Here is a 21,370-nt window from a genome sequence, read left to right as displayed (position 1 = left end):
TCTATTCTATAAAAATTATATTAAAAATGTATTTATCAGGGTACCTAGATAACTCAGTTAAGCAACTGACTCTTGAATTTCAGCTCAGGTCATGATCTCAGGGTTGTGAGACTGAGTCCCACACTGGGCTCTGCACTGGGCATGGAGCCTGCTTAAGATTCTCTCTCTCTCTCTCCCTTTGCCCCTCCCTCTCTCCCCTCCTGTCTGCGTGCTCTCTCTAAAAATAAAAAATAAATATGTTCATAAAAGTTCTCTCTTACAAGGAAGATACACAGAACATCCTTTCGAGATTAAGTTTTAAGAAAGCAATGATTTAGTACAGCAGTGATTGAAAATGTAAATTCCATTTTTGTGAAAAATAAAGTGAGCTTTCTATTGAGAAGGATACATGCCAAGTGTTAACAATGGTTATAGATGACTGATGAAACCCTAAATGAACCTTAACGCTAACCCATAGTTTGTAAATATCTTTTTACTCTTCTAATAAAGAAAATCATTATTCTTTAAAAATCTGAGAAAGTGGGACGCCTAGGTGGCTCAGTGGTTGAGCATCTACCTTTGGTTCAGGTCATGATCCCGGGGTCCTGGGATTTAGTCCCACATCAGGCTCCCCACAGGAAGCCTGCTTCTCCCTCTACCTATGTCTCTACCTCTCTCCATGTGTCTCTCATGAATAAATAAATAAAATCTTTTTTTAAAAATCTGAGAAAGATAGGATGCAAATGTTAAACAATCTCAGATAATTTTATTTTCTCTTGTTGAGTACAGATAGTTGCTGATAAGACAGTAGCTTAGATCTAGGAGGAAATCAATGGCCAAACCATGAACACTGGAAACTGGTTGAATGCTCCCAGTCAGAGACGGACTCCTCTGGCACAGTCAGTTCCAACCACCCATCACCTCTCCTGGGGCAAAAGCCTTGCAGGCCAGCTCTCTACAGGATCGGGGCAGCTAGTAAACCTCTCACATTCCAGAAAATGTCAAGCAGCATGAAAAGCACAGTTGACTCCTAGTCCTGGTTCTGCTCCCAGCTCTTGGGTCTCTGAAGTTTCCTGAGTCTCAGCTTTATACTCTGTAAAAGGTTACCTGCCCTGCCCTTCTTACTGTGATAACCAAATGAGAATCTGATTTTGTATGAATAGTAAAGTTATATACTATTGACAGAATTTATGACATAATAAATGCAATATGACTTCTGGTAACCATTCCAAAGTATTAACAACCATTGTTATTATTATAATTAGATTATTCACAAGGCAATGGTTTTTCCAAGACCTTTCCTGACCCTGGGGGCTTCTTCTAGCAATGAACAAATCATAATCAACCAAGGAAAGGAAATGTGGAGGTCTAAAGCCACATGATCAATCATTTGCAATGTAAAACACATGCACTTCTAAATTAACAATAGTTTGTCTCTGGAAGGGTTTTGTAGAAAAAAAGATTCAGAGTATTTAATGTTAAATACTCCCCCTTCCTCCCAATTAATATCTAAATATTCACTATAAATAGTGTTCTAGAGTATCAACTCCTACAGGATTAAAGAACTAAAAGTCTATAAAATTAACACACAATCCAATGAAATTACTAACCTTGAGAGTATTAATTAATGCTACCATGTCCTGTCAGTCATGAGTCTTCACTACATATCCAGCAATAAGAAAGGAAAAAATGCCTGGCCACTGTGCCATCACTGCATAAAGAGCTCTACTCATGACCAGAGTGGAAAGAAATGGCATCATTAGTCCACCCTCATACATGAGGAGACTAAGACTCTGAGAAGTAAATTTTTCTAGCTTGCAGTCACAAATGGCAGGACCAAGTTTCCAATCTAGGGCTGGTTGGCTTTCATGCTGATGATCACTCTCCTGAACTCCAGAGCCACTTAATGATCATTTCACTGGCTTCCATTTGCTGCTAACTCAACTTGCAGACAAAGAATCATCCCACCCAAGAAAAGCTGCACACATACACATGCAGAGAACAACACCCCTTTACTGATCCCACAGACAAATAAATGTCAGACCAGTGATAATTATAGGATACTGAGAAAAACTTCAAAATATACATACGGTCTATCAGTTGGTTCATCAGACGATCTGGAAATTAATGGAGAGGGCAGAAAATAAGACCAAAGCATGGCAAAGAGTTTTAGAGAAAGAAAAAGAGTCCATGCAGGGCAATCCCTAATCCCTCGCCCTTAGGAATCCCACACTGTTGTCAACCCCTCTGCATCCCACCACACACACTGCCCAGCCTATACAACATGAAATCATTACAGCAGGGAGTGAAAATAAACAAGTTTCAGGCATTTCAACCAGATAAAACATTATGCTCTGGTTATCATCTTCGCGAAATAAATTTATCTCCCTGTATTTCTAAGAACTCTGTATAATTACAAACCAAAGATTCTGTTAAGAACATCAGAGAAAGCAGGAGCAGTGCTAATAAACTATCCTGTTCTTCTCTGATGCTCATACTGATCTCTGCTCTCTGACACCTTTAATGGACCACCCATACCGCATAACCCAGAGTGTCCCACTGATAGGTCCCTTCTTTACTCTCCATACTCTATAATTTAACATTTTACTTAGCATCAGAGAATAATGGAACATAGATGCCTATACTGAATCCTATCTTGCTATTCCTGGATTCACCTTAGCCTTCTTTTGAACCTGAACATGGTAATCAATAATATTCAATGCTCAACTGATAAAAAAAAAAAAAAAAAAAACCTTTGGAAGAGGGGCCCAGAGTGCTCTCTCACTATCAATTCATCTGATGAACTGATTAAAAAGGTGAACAATAAGTGACTCAGTGAGCAAACAAAGCCAGAATAAAACTGATTTCATTAATAACTGAGCTAAAAATGAAACCAAGATTTTTTGACACTGGCCTTGGATCCACAAAAGTGAAGCAATTATTTTCTGCACATCCTTTTCCCTTAAAAAGTTAAATGTTCTGAACAAAAAATTTAGCCTTCACAGGGCAAACTGCTCCCTTGCTATGAAGCAGTGACAAAGCTGGGGAGGTGAAATGTGGTCAAGATTTTTAAAACCAACACACACTATTGAATTTCCCCTTTTGGTTGTCCAGAGGTACTCCCAAGATGGTACAGCTCCTCAAGATTAAGAGCCTAATGAAAACACACTCCTCTTCCCTACAGGCCCATTTATCTGCAGGTGAAGGAGGGACAGGGAGGGGAAGCCAGAGGCAACATAATCTAAAACTTTTTGGAGATTTGCTGCCCTCTATTGGCAGTGATTTTTGCAAGTCTGTTTCAACTACTCATGATGGGTCTGTGCCTGGTCCCAGGTCTACTGTGAGATTACAGCTGCAGCCAGGACTCACTACTGGGTTACAACACAGGAAGATGGCCAAGGGACGACAGGGTGGTGGAAGAGAAGAGACTCTTCCATTGTGGGGTGGGGCAGGCAGAAGGGTAAGAGAACATCATCGGGCAGAAGATGGTACCTTTCGAGTCATCAGGAATGACTATAGGGGGGCTGATGTCCGGAAGTTCCTCCTCTCCTGGCTGTAACCCCCTGGCTCGGAGATGATTGATATCAAGTAGGTCTGGCATATCAATAGAAACATCTACAAAGTGAGAGAGATTACATTCACCGGACTCTCCAAAATTCCACAATAACCCCCTAAATCAGCACCTCTAATTCTTATGTGCATGTCTCTAAGCAGAGTTAAGGGATCATTTTCAGTTCCCTGGAGTAGGCCCCTAGACCAGCAGTCTCACTGAAACGTTAGATTTAATGGAGAAGCAGGGGGAAAATACAGAGCCTTTCAAGCTGAATAAGCCAGAGGTAAGCCAAAGGTTGCAAGTTGGGAGCCCAAAGACCAATTGTAGCCCAGACATTTTCTGATGTTTTTAAAATGTTGGCAACAAATTCCATTTTTTAAATCAGAAGATTTAAAAATCCATATTCCAGACACCTGGGTGGCTCAGTGGTTGAGTATCTACCTTTGGTTCAGGTTGTGATCCCAGGGTCCTGGGATCAAGTGTTGCATCAGGCTCCCCACCGGGAGCCTGCTTCTCCCTCTGCCTATGTCTCTGACTCTGTGTGTCTCTCATGAATAAATAAATAATTTTTTTAATCCATATTCCCAGCTTGTTTTTAAATACAAATATTCTCATATGGTAACAACTGCCCTGGGGCTGATCTTCAGCTTCCACTCTAGACAATACATGCCCTCCAAGATTGTAGGGCACAGACCCCAATGCTCCAATTACCCCCATGACCCTGAACATCATATTTCCAATTCTGATTCTTCTACTAAAGAAATGTTTTTCTAAGCCATGTCTTTATCCAAAGTGGAAATACCCAATATAGATCATGATAGCAAGGCTACACATTTCTTATATCCAATGTACTCCTTTCATTTACATTATCTCCCTATCCGTATCAGGCAGCTGAGTTTTCAGCCCCTAGATTACACCTTTTTTCGGATCATGATGAGCACTATGATCATTCTAACCAAGGTAATAAAGAATGAAGTTTTAAAGAAATAAATTGAATCTCAAGTGTGTTAGTCTTGGGAAAACTTTTTTTAACTTCTCAGGTCAGCTATTATTATACTGACTTATTCAAATACAAAATTTATCAGTCTAGAGGCTGTTCAGGTTTAGTGTTATATTCAGATATGATAATAATGAAAAATGGGTCCAAATGTTAGTATGAGATAGGTCTCTCAGGCTAGCAAATAGAACTTGAAAACACTATCCCCAAAACCAGTTATGATGTTAGGTACATAAATCCTATCTTAAAACAACAACCCAAAGAAAAAGCTCAGTTAAAAAAAAATTCAATCTCAAAGGATAGCAAAAAACAAACATAATGTCTAACCAACAAAATCAACACAACTGTTACTCAACAGAAAAATTCAGGTTCATTAAAGCCAGCTTTGAGTCTCCTTTAAATTCAGCAAGTCTATGGAATCTGAATTTTTTTATCCTTTATGGAAATTCCAAGGACAGAAATATAAGAAAGCTGTTTCCAAAGCAGTTGAAAGCATTTAAAAGAAAGCAGTTTTCTCTCTCAGGTACTTCTCAGGTCCACAGAGGAAAGGTTGAGTGATGAGCATCTTGCCCAAAAATCATTCCACCAGGAAAATCACACATCTGCCTCACAATCGGTCATGGCCCTGCATCACATCACGGGGCAAACAAGTGCCCGGTCCACCGAGGGCTGGAATTTCCTGGGAAACCAGTCCTGCCGATTTCACATTCTTTTTACCTACCCTCTCCAGATGAGCTGATGAGTGCTCAATTAACTACTGTGAGGCCCGGGTTGTTGTTTTTTAAGTGCTCAGACACATAAAATCTTTAAAAGACTGGCAAACAGTCTGAGGAACTTGCTCAAGAAACAACAAAGGGTAAAACTGTACATCCTTCTGTGGCATGGAGGACAGCCTAATGACACCTTGTTGGATCCTGATGATGGAGAACTCTAATCTCTAAAAATGGTCAAGGGCCTTTAAAATTAGCAAGAAAAAAAAAAGCCCAATTAAGCCAAAATCAAATCTCTTTTTTGACAATGTAATGCCACTGACTGTATTTTATTAATAAAATTTGTATGATTTAAGTGACTGTCATTAGCCACACCTGCCTGCTTCGGAGGCCAAGGAGAGATAATAAAAAGAGCGTGTATCTGCAATTACCTGCACCCCCAAGTGTGGGCTTTGGCCAGCAGCACCAGCAGCATCAGTATCACCAGAGAGCTTGTTAGAAATAAAGAATCCCAGGCCCCATCCCAGACCTGCTGAATTAGCACCTTCATTCTGCCAAGATTCCAGGGAATTTGTATGCATGTTACAGTTTGGAAAGCACTGTTGGTTTGATAACGTGGGGATCTCATTTTCACTATTAGAATCTAGTCATTCCAGAATGCATTAGTAGAGGGGCAGGCAGCATGTGGTGATTTTTATTGCCAGTGCTTATCATGTACTCTGACTCAAAAGAGAAAGGTGGGGATGATGGGAAAAGAAGAAAATGGAACTATTTTTGACAGCCAACCACCTGGGCCCTTTCACATGCCATTTTTTCCCCAATGGCCAATTTGATGTTTTAAGCAAAAGCATGCAAAAGATACATACCAAATTTCTTGGGAACCCAGTCAAGACCAAAAGTGAACTTCTTTATCTGCACTACCAAGTATTCAGGGAATGAGGCAAAGCGGGACGTTCTGGGAAACACAAGGGGATTAAATCAATGAAACAAGGCAATACGAGTCTCGAATGTAGCTCATGAAGCATCAGAAGCTTTGTCTGAGGCATACCTGGCAGTTCCAGAGACTGCACTAAAGATAAAGGAACACACAAACAGACACAAGCCGACACATGCGCACCTGCTCCCAGTCATTCGTCCTGGCCTTTCCACAAGGAGAAAATGTTTAACAGAGGAGCCTAGTGTCTCTTGAGAATGAGAATTTGGAACATGCTGCAAAATCACACTTTCAGTCTGCTCTAGCATTTTGTATTTCTGAAAAGTACTTTTCAACCACAGTCACTTGTTTTTTCTAAAACCCTTGCAAGAATTTAAAACAGTTGACCCTTGGACAAAGCAGAGGTTAGGGATACTGACCCTCCCCCCACCCCAGGCAGTCGAAAATCCACATGTAACTTTCAACTCCCCAAGAACTTAACTACTCATAGTCCACCTCTTATCATAAATCCTTCCAATAATATAGTCAATTAACATATTTTAGCTCATATGTATTATATACTATGTTCTTACAATAAAATAAGCTAGCAGAAATACAGCACTGTACTGTAAAAAGCCCAATGGACTCACACAGTTCAAACCTGTGTTGTTCAAGGATCACCTGTGTGTGTGTCTATGTGTATATATATACATATTATATTTGCAGGAGTGTGCAAGCATGTGTGTGCTCTGTGGTTTATACATGTGGTTTTGAAAGCTCCCCAAGTAATCCTGATATACCCCTAAGCTCCCCTCCCACTGAGAATCACTATCTTATAGTACAAAGTTGGCATGAGGGGAGTCTGTTAGAACTTTGATAGAGGTTGACTTTCGGAAATGCCAAAGCCTCATTAAAATATTACTATATCAAAATCCACGGATCTACCATTTACTTCAACGTGGATGGAACTGGAGGGTATTATCCTGACTGAAATGAGTCAATCGGAGAAGGGCAATAATCACATGGTTTCACTCATATGGGGAATATAAGAAATAGTAAAAGGGATTATAAGGGAAAGGACAGGAACTGAGTGGGAAAAGTTAGAGACGGAGACAAACCATGAGAGACACCTAACTCTGGGAAACAAAGGATTGTGGAAGAGGAGGTGGGCGGAGGGATGGGGTGACTGAGTGACGGGCACTTGAGGAGGGAACGTGATGGGATGAGCACTGGGTGTTATATGTTGGCAAATTGAATTTAAATAAAATATTTTTAAAATAATTTAAAATAATTAATATAAAATATTTTAAAATAATAATAAATAAAATCCATGGCTATATAGATTATTATATATATATCATTTAAGATTCAAATTTATATAAATCTGAACCTTAAATTTTTAAATTAATACATACGGTCAATATCTTGAGTTTCCCTTCAAACTTTCAGGAATTGCCTGGATTTGGTACCTAGTACACCAAATTCATGCCCCACTTCCAGCTGATCCTGTCCACATTTATCATCTTGTTTATGACAAGCATTTGTATGTGAATGTCAATGTGGATAGTGCAGGTACATGTAAGAAAGAAAATAAGCTGTAGACAGATACTGTATGTATCTTTTAAAATAAAAGGTTCTAGAATCCCGTCCCCACAACCTTGATTTTTCAAATCTAAGTCATTGCCTTCTACTTAAAATGTATCAGCCCAGAATTCAGAAAGCAAAGCAAATACAAGTGCACTGCTGCCCCCTCGTGTAGAAGAGAAACCATAGTACAGGGACAGAGCACTATCCCAAAAAGGGGTCAAAAGATGTGGATGTGGGTCCAGGATGTGCTCCTTAATTCACTCCAAATGTGGACGAATCACTGAGCCTCCCTGAGGCTCTATTTTCACATCTACAAAACAGATTTATTAAAAATATCTACCTGCCAGGTCATGAAATGATGTGAAACCATTTGGCACACTAGAATATATACCATGTATATGGAGGGAATTAGCATGATTATTTTGTCATAAAAGAGCTAGAATCAAAAAAAAAAAAAAAAAAAGAGCTAGAATCACCAGGTGCTACACGCTGACTTGGACTGTTGCCGACATGTTTTTTGCCCCAGGCAAGTCACTTAATCTCTCTCTATCTCAATTATCCATCACAAGGATGATAGAACCGTATAGGCAATAATGTGAGTTCTTTCAAAAATAGAAGTTTAACCATCCTAAAGAATTTATTTATTATTATCCTGGTTCATTCTCCAGAAATTATAATATTATCTCTAATTAGGTTTTCCTTCTGAGAATCAATAGTAAACATCATTCCTACTTAAATATAGCCAAGTCCCAATTTCACCAAAACCCAACAAACTCCTAGTATATTCAACTAATTTAAAAATGTCATCTCTCTGACCTCTTCCTCTTAACACATCAACTTAAAAGCTGGAAAATATATAACAGATCAGCCAAAAGTCATCAGTAAATCAGTGATTTCCAAAATGTGGTTCAGAAGCCCCAAGACTCTCACTCACAGTTGGTTTGTGGTCAGTATCTATGTGAGTAAATCAGTTGGTGATACCATTGATAAGAGGCAATGCAGGGAACTGGAGGCTAGGGTAGGGTCGGGGAAGAGTGGATAATCAACACATCCCTTTGTTATGGGTAACTACCAACATAAGAGTACCAGAAATCGGATTAGATGACACCCACATTATATTTGCCCTAGCTGGTAAACATGCTTTATTCATATTTGTAGCTGCTTTGGGTCTCAAATTGAATCACACAGGTAGTAACTGCTCAATATATATTTGTTCAAAATAATGTCAGAATTAATAATTTGCATTCATTAATTGCAAGTTTGGGACATCAAGTTTAGTGAAATCCCACAAAGTTGTAAATTATACAGCACTTACTCTTTCATTCCTAGAAATTAAAATTTTTCTTGGAGGAATGCCTGGGTGGCTCAGCAGCTGAGCGTTTGCCTTTGGCTCAGGTCATGATCCCAGAGTCCTGGGATCGAGTCCCACTTCGGGCTCCCCGTGGAGAGCCTGCTTCTCCCTCTGCCTGTGTCTCTGCCACTCTTTCTGTGTCTCTCATGAATATATAAAATCTTTTTTTTTAAGATTTATTTATTTATTTATTCATGAAAGACAGGGAAGGAGAGACAGGCAGAGACACAGGTGTCTCCCGGGTCTCCAGGATCACACCCCAGGCTGAAGGCGGCGCTAAACCGCTGAGCCACCAGGGCTCCCCAGAATATATAAAATCTTTAAAAAAATTTTTTCTTGTAAAGTTATGTATTTAATAAAGACAATTAGAATGTAAGTCATTCAAAAACCAGGGAGACACACAGCAAATTTACCTCCAAAAACTGCTATGGTAACTAAATGAGCCAGGATACAAAGTGCTTAGAAGAGTGCCTAACAACACTATTGTGTTGTCTATTGACAGCCTATCATCATTATTTAAACCATATCAATTATTCACTAATTACAATTGACGCAAAAACACTACAAAAGCCTTAATAAGGAAAAAATGTAAGCTGTCCCTCTTCGTGAAATTAAGATTGCCCACTGTATTGAAAATCTGGCAACTAAAAAAATATAGTTCTATCCTTTCCCTTAAATATGTTGAAAATATGATAATCAACCACACGTCAAACTGTACAACCCAAGGCCAAAAAAAGGAAAGGAAAGATAAAAACAATGGTTGTGACAATTTCAGCATACACTTTGCTCGAGTCACTATACAAAGCACTTTGCATAGTTTAGCTCTCCTTACTCTTCATTCCCACCCTGTGAAGAAAGTACTACAATCATCCCAGTTTACAAATAAGGAAACAGTAGGGTCACTTGGCCAAGGTCACATATCAGTAAGTCCTACACTGGGGATTCAAACACTGCCTGTCTACCTAAAGCTTGTGCTCTGGAACCCCACACTGTGCTCTCCTCTTCATAAATGAAGGATTAGAGAAAGCAGAAACCTCTCCCCCACACAGTTAGGTTAGCACTGCCTACAACTAAATATTAATAGCATTTGAAGAGAAAACAATGTAAGCAAGCATCATTCCTCCATTACAGATGGAAGAAAGACATTGAGTGGTGACTCTGCCCTTGGGTAGAACATAAACTGGGGAGTGGAGACAGGAGAAGAATCCAGATCTCCTGACCAGTCATCCTCGAGTGAGAGTCTTCATTTCTGGAAAGTTAATGCCTCCCAACTCCATTTTAATGATGAGCCCTTTCCAAGTGATGAGAAGGCTCCTTCCTGCAGACCCAGAGTCACACCTTGCACTTGTAAGACATAAGGCTACTTTTCTGAAAAGGAGAAAAGGATGGCCAAGCAGATAGGTAAATGAAAAATACTCCGCAGCTTACACCTGATGCTGAGGACTTTCTAGGAGGCCCAGGTCTCCTAATCACTTCTATGTTCCAAGCAGAATTAGAATTAAAGTACAAAGAGAAAAGGATCAATGTTTGAAAACTCTTCCACCAATTAGCAATAATTAAAGTAGAAAAAAAAAAATCATGCTGCATACCTTAAATGGACAGAATATTCTTTTTCTCAATATATATCAGCATATGTCAATATCTCAATGATGTCAATTCTATCTCAGTAAAGAAATGGAGTCTACCACTAAGATAGTGCATCGATGTCTAACTACCCAATGAGGTCTCCAGGTTGCAGTGAAGTGAATTTCACACAGTGAACGCACCAATTCACCAACACTTCTTTGCAAGGACACATACACACACACACACCACAGACCCTATAACTGAGCAATCCTAGGATGGAAACTTACTCCACAATGGATAATTGATAACTGAATGGACTATTACTACTCTCATTCAGATATGAACATTTTTAAAAATTATTTTAGGAAAATATGGCTTTTTTAAGCTTTTAAAATAAATTCTTTGTGTTTCCCATTTTTAACATATGAAGTAAATCATCTGAAACAAAGAGGAATCCCAAGCAATGGGTGCTGCAGAGAATAAGCAATTTAAGTTTCACTGCTACCTGAGGTGATAAAAAACATCTAGCAGTAGCTCTTCAGTCTTCACGCCCCTTTACATCAATTAGAACTCAATTTAGCTAGGACAGACGGCCAAAGAATATCGAAAAGGAGTAAAATTCTCAAAGCCAAACTTGCAAACCTCCCTTCATTTTATGGCACTGTGAGTACTCTTTTTCCAATTGTATGATGTGCATTGGCAAGGACTCAACTGTATAAAATCAATTAAGGTGTCAAGTGGAAAAAGAAAAAATTTTATGTACCTGACAATGAGGTGCACAGTGTGGAAACAACATCTTTCAAGTCCTGAGCAGCTCATCCAAACAAGCTCAGGAGCCCTATGTCCACTTTGAGATGCTCTGAGAGCCCTGGTCACCATGTTCAAAGCCAAATCTTTAATAATGGAATTAAAATCTATCATAGTCAGAGTTTAAATATTGACAACTGTCATAAGTATTTCTGTAATTTCTTCATTAATATCATTCTTGCCATGTAATGGTGGGAGTGGAAGGTTTTGGGGAGTTCTTGGCTACACTCCTTTGGCAAAAAAAAAAAAAAAAAAAGGCAGATTCCTAATACAGGATAAATCCCAACCTTGCAGGAATCCCTGGGTGGCTCAGCAGTTTAGCACCTGCCTTTGGTCCAGGGCATGATCCTGGAGTCCCGGGATCAAGTCCCACATCAGGCTCCCTGCATGGAGCCTGCTTCTCCCTCTGCCTGTCTCTCTCTCTCTCTCTCTCTGTCTCTGTCTCTCACGAATAAATAAATAAATATTTTTTTAAAAAATCCCAACCTTGCTTGAAGAAAAAAAAAAAAAAAAGACATTCCCTCCCTGACTCACAATATAATATAGATTCTAAGCCTATTTTATTGGACAGGCCTCACAAGTAAGCTCTCTGACCATGAGGGTCGCATGAATCATAATCCAATCTCACTACACATGAGCAAGCGTGCACAGACTCATACAATACCCTGCCACCTCTCCCCTCCTCATCCCCACTTCTCAAGGGCCCCTCCTCATGCCACTATCACCACACAAGCACAAACACACAAGTGCATACACATGCGCACTTACTTCACACCCGCAGATTTTGCTTGTAGGGCGCTACTCCAGAAGTCATCTACATTTTCTGGTTCAGAAAAGGCCTGAAGGCAGGCACTAAACGGTATCTTGGCACGAACCAACTCGGGAAGGGGTCTTCTGTTTGCTTCTGCTTCCCTTCTCGTCAATTCATAGGCAATCAGTTCATCTGAGTAAAAGAGCAAATTGTATTCACTTGTACTCACTCTAGCTTCTTGAAGTGAAAAATACTCCCTTTGGCCAATCTTCCTGAAGGTATCTGGGCCAGGGCAGGATTACTTATTTGTTGCCCTTTATGGATCCAGAAAAGCCTACTGAAGGGCTGTTCTTGAGCCATTTTTAAAGTGGCACTGACAGGCTGCATAAGCCATTCATATTTTTTTGCCTGTTCCCCTTTGAGACTGATGGGAGGGATCTGTGAACTCCAGCCCAGATCAGAGGTCCTCCTGACCTCACATGTGATATAAGTGATGCAGAAACCTGGTCCTTCATTTGTCCAGAGGTCAAGGCTGGGATTACCCAAATGCCACCTTCCAATCACAAAGTCTTCACATCACAGAATCTCACACTGAATGGAGACCCAAGGGTCATCTCATTCTGATTAGAGGTCATGGAGAGTGTGGACCAAGGAGCTAAACTGTAGGGACCACAGTCCTCCACTCCACTCAGCACATGATTCTAACCAGCACTGCCCTGACAATGAGGTGACCCACAAGGTCAGGTAGCAGAGCTACCAGCCTAGAAGGCCTTTCTACACTATTCCTACTCAAACAATTAAATACCAAGGGAAAAAGGAAACAGCACATCATCAACTTCCCAGGAGTCAGTAGATCTGCTCTTGGAAATTGCCTATAAGTCAAAATTTTACATAGTTTTGAGTGGGTCTTTCTGGGAATTCCTTTTGTTTACCCCCCAAAAAAATCACTCCTGATTATCAGTTTTTAGGCACCCTTATGCCCTTCTGTGTCTTCTTAAGCACATCTGAAAATGGGTTTAAAATTCATTGTCCAGGGCAGCCCGATTGGCTCAGCAGTTTAGCGCCACCTTCAGCCCAGGGCATGGTCCTGGAGACCCAAGATCAAGCCCCACGTTGGGCTCCCTGAATGGAGCCTGCTTTTCCCTCTGTCTGTGTCTCTGCCTCTGTCTCTCTCTCTCTCTCTCTCTCTCTCTCTCTCATGAATAAATAAAATATTTTTTTTAAAATTCATTGTCCAGTCCACAATCAGTTTATGATGTACTTAGATCTAGAATACCAGCATTAGGTGTTCCCAGCAATCAATTTCCAGAGACTAAATTATAAATATTTCTGAAAAAGAATAGTTGTCACTCACAAATTATAAACAGTGAGTTAGAGAGGATCACAGAACTGAGTGGAACCTCCTCAAGGCTGGGAAGAGAGAACAATTAAGCCTAATTCTAAACTGGAAACAAACTACAGACCCCTACCCTCATTTCTACCTTATAAAATGGGTAAGAATTTAGAAACTGATCAAAAGCTGCATGAGCTTATAGAAAATGGAAATCATTTCATCCCAAAAATGTCATAATCATCACTTTTCAATTAGCACAGCAAACTGACTCTCCCCCACAAAAAAAGAGGAAAGAAGGCCACCCAGTGAATTACTGACTTTTACAGAAATGACCAGTTCACAGGACACAAGAAATAGAGCAAACATTTTGCCTTTTTCTGCTTCATTTCTAAGAAATACCATTCTCCCATTCTCCCAGACAAACGGACTAAAGGAGTCTTTCCCAGAGACCCCAGCCTTACCGCAGCTCCTCTACATTCTTCCTGTTTCCAAAGTCCGAAGACCCTTCTAAGGGGCCTTTCCCTACAAGAGCCCTGCCCCACTGCATCTCCCACAGGAGGCGTCTTCAATTCTCAGATTACTTCAAGCAAGCTCTCCTAGATCGTCTCACCTCAAAAAATGCGATTCTGATCATTTCCCCCAGAATTTATGGCATAAATCGTTGAGCGCTAACATTAAAGAATTTTCCACATCTATAATTACAAATAATATTCCCCCAAACTAAGCTGACTCCAAATCAACCAGTTGGTCAAATTTATAGGCACTAAAATAGGTTCTATCCATAATCCCTCCAACAAAAACCCATGATGCCTCTGACTCTTCTCACATGGGGGCTGAGGTAAAGAGACGTGCCAACCAGACACCATCTGGGCTGGGTCTCCTCCTGACGTGACTTAGCAGTGACTAAACCACATTATCTCTGATTGCAGGGTTTGCACGGATGAGGAAGCACACGGCCAATTTCCCACTCTGGGACCATTACCCTTGTTGGTTGCTGCCTCCATGGCCACAGGTAACTGCATCAGGTAATCCACTCTCTCCGTGTAGCGGACTTTTCGAGTCTGACAGCACTGGATACGTTCTTCCACCAAAAACCGAAAAACATCACTTGGGTTTTCAGAGCCAATGCGGTTCCTCTGAAGGTTAGATTATATAAGGTTAGTAAAAGTATGAAATATTAAGCCGTGAATAAAAACCAGCATAGAAGAGAATATAAATCTGGTGTAAGGATTGGGCATTACTAAGCCTTCCCTGTGGGCATGGCGGTTCACCAGAGTCCTTTAATAACCAAACACTGCCATATATCCCAAAATGGGGGGACTGGTTAAACTATAGTTCATCATGTGAATGAACATTACACAGCTACTAACAGTCATCAAAGAGGAACTGACCTAGATGGAATCAGAAGAAAGGGGGTGGGAGAACCAACCTAAAGGACTGCCCTGGAAAAATGAAGGCGCATATGCTATGGTCATGTAAATGCATTAGTGTAAATTATATACAAATTTTAAAAAGAAATCACACTACATTCAAATATGTAATGATGTGGCAAAATGTTCACAACAGGATAAGTGGAAAACAATGCTTGGGACACCTGGGTGGCTCAGCGGTTTAGTGCCGCCTTCAGCCCAGGGCCTGATCCTGGAGACCCGGGATTGAGTCCTGCATCAGGCTCCCTGCATGGAGCCTGCTTCTCCCTCTGCCTGTGTCTCTCTGCCTCTCTCTGTTGTCTCTCATGAATAAATAAAATCTTAAAAAAAAAAAAAAGAAAAGAAAAGAAAACAATGCTTATAAAACAGCATGAAGAGAATAAATGCTCCCAGAAAGTGACTGGTGGGTCAGACACCAAAATGTCAGCACCGGTTGTCTGTAGGGGCTGTTACCACGAGTGATTCTCATTTTTTCCTTTGTGCCTTTTTATATTTTCCGCAAAGAACAGGTTTGTAATCAGAAAAAAAAAAAAAAAAAGTAGTTGTTTTTTTAAGGGGGTAGGGGTGAGAGCCTTTCATCATGAATTCTCAGGACTTTTAAAAACCACACACTGGGACGCAGGGGTGGCTCAGCAGTTTAGCGCCTTCCTTTAAAGCTCAGGGTGTGATCCTGGAGACCCGGATCGAATCCCACGTCGGGCTCCCTGCATGGAGCCTGCTTCTCCCTCTGCCTGTGTCTCTGCCTCTCTCTCTCTCTCTCTCTCTCTGTGTGTCTCTCATTAATAAATAAATAATATCTTAAAAAAAATAAATAAAATAAAAATAAAAACCACACACTTAATGTGATTTGACTCTGCTGTGAGCAAAGTGTGACCATCTCTGCGTGGTGGCACAAGGACACCAAATACCACAGTGGACTCTTAAGGAGCTCTGTCACGGAGATCAAAAAAAAAAAAAAAAAAATTGAATGAAAGAACGGACAAACATTCCTTTAAGTACAAATTAAAAGGAGAACAGGGAGCTCCAGAAGCACCAGAAAACAGGGCATGAGGAGCGATTACGGCCAAACAGGCTGAGTGGAGAAAGCCCCAGTCGGCTGCTGCGCAAGCCGGGAGCCGGGAGCCGGGAGCCGGGAGCGTGAGCGACTACGGAGAGGGGCTGGGGGGGGCATCCCGGCCCTGCCAAGGGGGCTGCGCGCCCTCCCTCCGACCCTTCGAGCAGTTCCGAACACTGGCGGACTCACCTCTACTAGATTCACCAGGTGCAAGAAAAATTCCTGGGCGTCCTGCTGTCTATTAGAGGAGAATTCGGGGTGGCTCTTGCTTACAAAGGCCTTGAACATGCGTGGAGAGATCCCATTTTGCTGAGGCTGAAATATAAAAAATAAAACCAACTCACAGCCCTTTCATACATACCAAGGGCATGAGGCGGCCAGCAGAGGAGGGGCTACCGGAAGGCCCGGTTCTCAGAGGAGACAGCTGAAGCTGAACAGTAAGAGCCAACACTCACTGAATGTGGCTACACTCGCACCCCACTAATGAGACTTGACAAACACCCTCACTTTCCAAGGAAAGGCATTCCTGGGGCCCATCCTCACAGGTGTGGCTCCATGGTGGCCAAACCGGTCGGTCAGAGCCCAGGTCAAGCAGGCTGGTGAGGTGGGAGAAGGAGTCCTTGGAGAGAAGTCAACGGCGAGGAGAGTCCTGTTGCACCCCCCTTCCCTCCCCATAAGAGATGGGGCAGGGGCAGGGGGGCGCACGCACACCTCATTTGGTTGTGCTTTGCTTCACTGTGGTTTGACCATGTGGTGTTTTTTCACCAACTGAAGTTTTGCGGCAGGCCTGCATCAAGCAAGTCTTTTGGTGCCATTTTCCCAGTAGCACTTGTTCATTTTGTGTCTATGTGTCAAATTTTGGACATTCTTGAAATATTTCGAACTTCTTCATTATTATTGTATTTGTTATGGTGATCCGTGGTCAGTAATTAAAACTCCATGAAAGCTCAGATGATGGTTAGCACTTTTTAGCAAAAAGGTGTTTTTAATAAGGTACGTACACTGTTTTTTTTAGACATGATGCTATTACACACTTAATAGACCACAGTATACATCAGCAGCCACACATTTTGCCGAGTACATGAACTACTTTTACTTGCACTGGGAAACCAAAAAAATTCATCTGGCTCACTTGATTGCAACAGTCCCCTTACTGCGGTGGTCTAGAACCAAACCCCCTTACTGCGGTCTAGTTTTCTCCGAGGTATGCCTGTACTTGCAAGAACAGGAAATGACACCGCACGCCCCAGTAACCGCTGCAGAGGTGCTCAGGCGTGTGTGTCTGCCCTGGGCTGTTTCTGGATTAGAACACAGGTTGTTACCAGGAGCCTGCCCACCCCTCACCTGGAGACGCTGGAGGAGACTGGCAGCAGCTGCCAGGATGACAGAGTGGGAAGAACGGGTGGCAGGGACAACTCTGGAGGGCAAGGATATGTGAACTTCCCCGGGGACTGGAAGACCAGGTCAGGAAGAAACCAGGCTCCCTTCAGAAAGGACAGTGCATATGACGATCGAAGGTCAGCTGGCGGAAAAGACCTGAGGCAGGAGCCGAGGTAGGGGTTACAGATTAGCTGGACAGAACATCAGGGAGAGATCCTAGTGGAGGTCCCTAAGGGGACAAGCAGGGAAGAGGGACATCTCTAAAGAACTGCTAATGTGCCCCTACATAAAGGCTAGTCATGGCAGCCAGGAGGGAGCCAAACACACTAGTTCAGTGAAAGGCTCTGCTTCTTGTCCAATGTCTCCATCCCACGGTCCTTGATTGACTCAGTGAGGCCAGAACCAGAGGGAGCAAGAGCAAAAACCTACCAGAGGATGCTGATGCTAACCCTTGTGTACCACTAGTTTCTGAGATTCTCAAGCCTGCTAGAAGAGAGAAGCTTTAAACTGTCTTTGATGTGAAGTAGACTTTTTTTTTTTATAAATTTATTTTTTATTGGTGTTCAATTTGCCAACATATAGAATAACATCCAGTGCTCCCGTCAAGTGCCGAAGTGGACTTTTTCAATGCTGGTAATCTGTTGGAAATCTAGGCGATCTGCCTGAGATGCTCTGAAGAAGCAGAATGGGATGTGTCCATGTTGCCACTGAGGACAGAGATGGGCTCAAGGCAAAGCTGATTCCTGAGTCCCCTCCAAGTTCACTCATCTAATAATGGCCTACCTGTCACTTCATTTAAGACTCAACCATAACCCTGCAGAGAAGGTACTGCTGTTATCCTCGCTTTATAGCCAAGGGAACTGAGACGGGCAAAGACACGCCAGACAGGTCTTTCAACTCAAAGTGGTCATTAGCCAGGTGATCCTGCAGCTAATGCAAGAGCAGAACCAGAATGAACTCCAGGTTCTGATTCCAATTCCAGGCTCTCTGACACAAAGACAGAAGTGACAGCTGTCGCACATAGTAGGTCTCAGTGAGACAAACCTCACCTTGCCAATCAAGTAGAACAAAGCAGTTCACATACTCTGCAAAATGTATGGCTGCTACCCACCCACTTCTTCTCAAAACCTCCACTTGCGGGCAGCCTGGGTGGCTCAGTGTTTTTGTGCTGCCTTCAGCCCAGGGTGTGATCCTGAAGCCCTGAGATCGAGTCCCACATCAGGCTCCCTGCATGGAGCCTGCTTCTCCCTCTACCTGTGTCTCTGCCTCTCTCTGCGTGTCTCTCATGAATAAATAAATAAAATCTTAAAAAAAAAAAAAAAAAAAACTCCACTTGCTTTGCAGGTGGAGGCCACAATTCCCCTCTGGAGTCCAGAGAACATGCTCCCTGGGCCACCACTGGGCACACGGCACAAAGTGCCTCCCACTTCCTTCAACTTTCGATCTGCTCTGACCTGTCTCTTCTGCAGGACTTGGCAGGTGAAGGCCACGTCTCACACTTTGAGATCTCCTGGACACCCAGGCCAATGCCGAGGGTCTAAAGACCACAGGAGATGTGCATGATCACATAGATCCAAAACCCTCATCCGTCTCCCTGCAGCCCAGGGGGCTCTACATCGGAAATCTCCCCAACACATATGTTTTAAGCCATGCTTCTTATAAAACTCAGGTGAATTTTCCTATCTTGCTGAATATATATCTGGCTTTGTCATCCAGTTCTGACTAATTACCAACATCACCCAGAGCACTCCTGGGGATTCCACCCTCCAAGAGCTGATATACCATGGGCAAATGGCAGACAACACACGGATCTATCTCTAACAAATGCTGAGGGACCCTGCACCAGACCCAGAACAGTGCTAGCAGCTTTTAGAAGACAATTCCCCAAAGTGGCAGCATTTGGGCATCTGAGGACTTAGAAACCAAATGTAAATGATCAGCTTGCACACACGCATGGCTTCCGATGTGCTTCCAGTGCTAAGTAAAGACTGACTTATATCCAATAATTACTTTTCCTACCTGTACAGACACCTCCTGAAAACAATGTAACAACTGTAACTCTCTTTACTCACCCTGCTGATGCCTATCTGCACTGTATCAGCCAACACAAACACTGAAAAATAATGCCTTATTTCTTTGCATAACAGCTAACATTTATTCATCCACTTAACAGAAATTTACTGATGTCAGTCACTGTTCTAGGAACTCAGGTGAATACTTACTAGGTGCCAGGCATAGTTCTGAGTACCTTATACATGTATCCTGTTTAACTCACTTAACCTGATGATGATAACGATGATAATAATGATTTTCTCTACCTGATGGATAAGGAAACTGAGGCAAATCAGCTGTGTGATCCAGGGCCACAGCTACAAAAGTCAGTCATCTGCTGTCCCTGTCTTGCTGTCCGTCTCTGTGTCTGTCCCTCTCTTTATCCCATGTCTTATAACTGTTTTCACATACTAATTTTCATCTCTGATGGCCCTGAGTCCATCTTCCCAGTTGCTGAGAAAAGAAGACAGTAGTACCTCTTGGACTCTGAATAAGCCCACTTCAAAGCCACGCGCCTCTGGAGCCGACACTACAGGTCACTCCAGCAACTATTCCTCCACCCGTTGCAGTGCAGAGGCCCTGCTTGGAATAAATCTTTTCACATTGTGCACTCCCTCCCTGCTGCTGATGGCATTTCTTCCTGCAAGAAAGAAAGGGCTTCAACTTGACGTGGCTGCCAGTCTGCATCAAAGCAGCTGCCTTGGGAAGTTCAACAAGTCAGTAAATTCAGAAAAGCTAGCTGCTGCTCTTTGCCACTGTGTGATCATATAACTGGGAGAAGTCTCCCTAAGGACTGTGGTGAAAACCCCAGAACCTCAGCCCTGCACCCAGACTGTGGTCCAGCCTCCTTCGCTATCCACCCCCATACTTCTTTCCTTTCTCGATCCATTTCATTTCCTTGTTTTCTCTCAACTGACCTTTCTTAATGCATTGTTCAATCCTCTGCAACTACAGCTTGAGGATTGTTGATCACTGGAAAGTTATTTGAAAAGGCTTCCTAAACAGAGAGATGCTAGCTCTCCCTCTCCACGTCACACTACAGACCAGCTCCTGAATTTCACAGCTGGGTGTGAGCGTTTTAGTTCAAACGAGACCACTCCACCGTTAATGCCTTGATCATCAGCTGGGCTGGCTGCCTGCACCCCTGCCCTAAGCCAGAGGGCAAGTCCCCCTAATTCCCACACTCGCCTAACAGTATGTTCCCTTCATATCAGGATAGTAAAAAGTCTTCCAGATCTAACTTCCAGCTTATTAGAAACACAAGCTGAACAAAGCAATAACCTGTAAAGCAATCCTAGGGCAAATGATTCAGCTCCTTCCACAAATCAATACCTTGCAGAAAGAAAAGTCAAAGTCATCTTTGACACCGCAGGGGAAAACTCAGACATGGGCTGGGTATTAGGTGATACTGAAAAACAGTTATTAATTTCGTTGATGTGCTTCTAACACTTTAAACAACTTTTAACATGATATTTATGTTGAGGAAAAAAAAGAAGGTATTCTAGTCACAGATGTATACTAACATTTACAGGAGGAGGATGCTTGGACTTTGTGTTAACATACTGCAGGGAAGAGAAGGGACAGGCAGAGAAGAGGATGGGAATGGGAAGGAAAAGTTGGGCTTAGGGAGGATTACTGAAACCAGACTGGCAATTGCTGAAGCTACGCAATGCTACTTGCATGCATACTTGCAAGTTTAAAAAAAAAAAAAATTTATAAAGACCAGGCTCTGCATAAGGCAGTTACTTAAAAGAAACCAAAGGCCAAAATATGAGCCAAAGAACTAAGTCAAAGAAACCATGTTTCCTAGTTGGCAATGGGTCGGTGACGTCATCCCAATGTCCCCTATGGGTTTGTCACCGCAGGACATGAGAGGGAGTAACCAGACTTGACCAAGAGTCGGACCT

At 42.2% G+C, this 21,370-nt stretch overlaps 1 protein-coding gene across 4 annotated transcripts in view; it reads right to left on the bottom strand.

The window, feature by feature from the left end:
- USP13 (ubiquitin specific peptidase 13) overlaps window positions 1–21,370 on the bottom strand; it is a 117,179-nt gene that overhangs the window by 28,459 nt on the left and 67,350 nt on the right. For all 4 annotated transcript variants that reach the window (XM_038583433.1, XM_038583434.1, XM_038583435.1 and 1 more), the window contains 6 exons: window positions 16,221–16,346; window positions 14,530–14,683; window positions 12,232–12,406; window positions 6,106–6,194; window positions 3,472–3,594; window positions 2,070–2,096 (listed from right to left, as the gene is read on the bottom strand). In XM_038583433.1, the coding sequence (XP_038439361.1) occupies window positions 2,070–2,096; window positions 3,472–3,594; window positions 6,106–6,194; window positions 12,232–12,406; window positions 14,530–14,683; window positions 16,221–16,346 (694 nt within the window). The remainder of the gene's footprint in view (window positions 1–2,069; window positions 2,097–3,471; window positions 3,595–6,105; window positions 6,195–12,231; window positions 12,407–14,529; window positions 14,684–16,220; window positions 16,347–21,370) is intronic.

This window comes from Canis lupus, chromosome 34, assembly GCF_011100685.1.
Source record: "Canis lupus familiaris isolate Mischka breed German Shepherd chromosome 34, alternate assembly UU_Cfam_GSD_1.0, whole genome shotgun sequence".
Lineage (NCBI taxonomy): Eukaryota > Metazoa > Chordata > Mammalia > Carnivora > Canidae > Canis > Canis lupus.
This window is presented reverse-complemented; position numbering and strand designations above follow the sequence as displayed.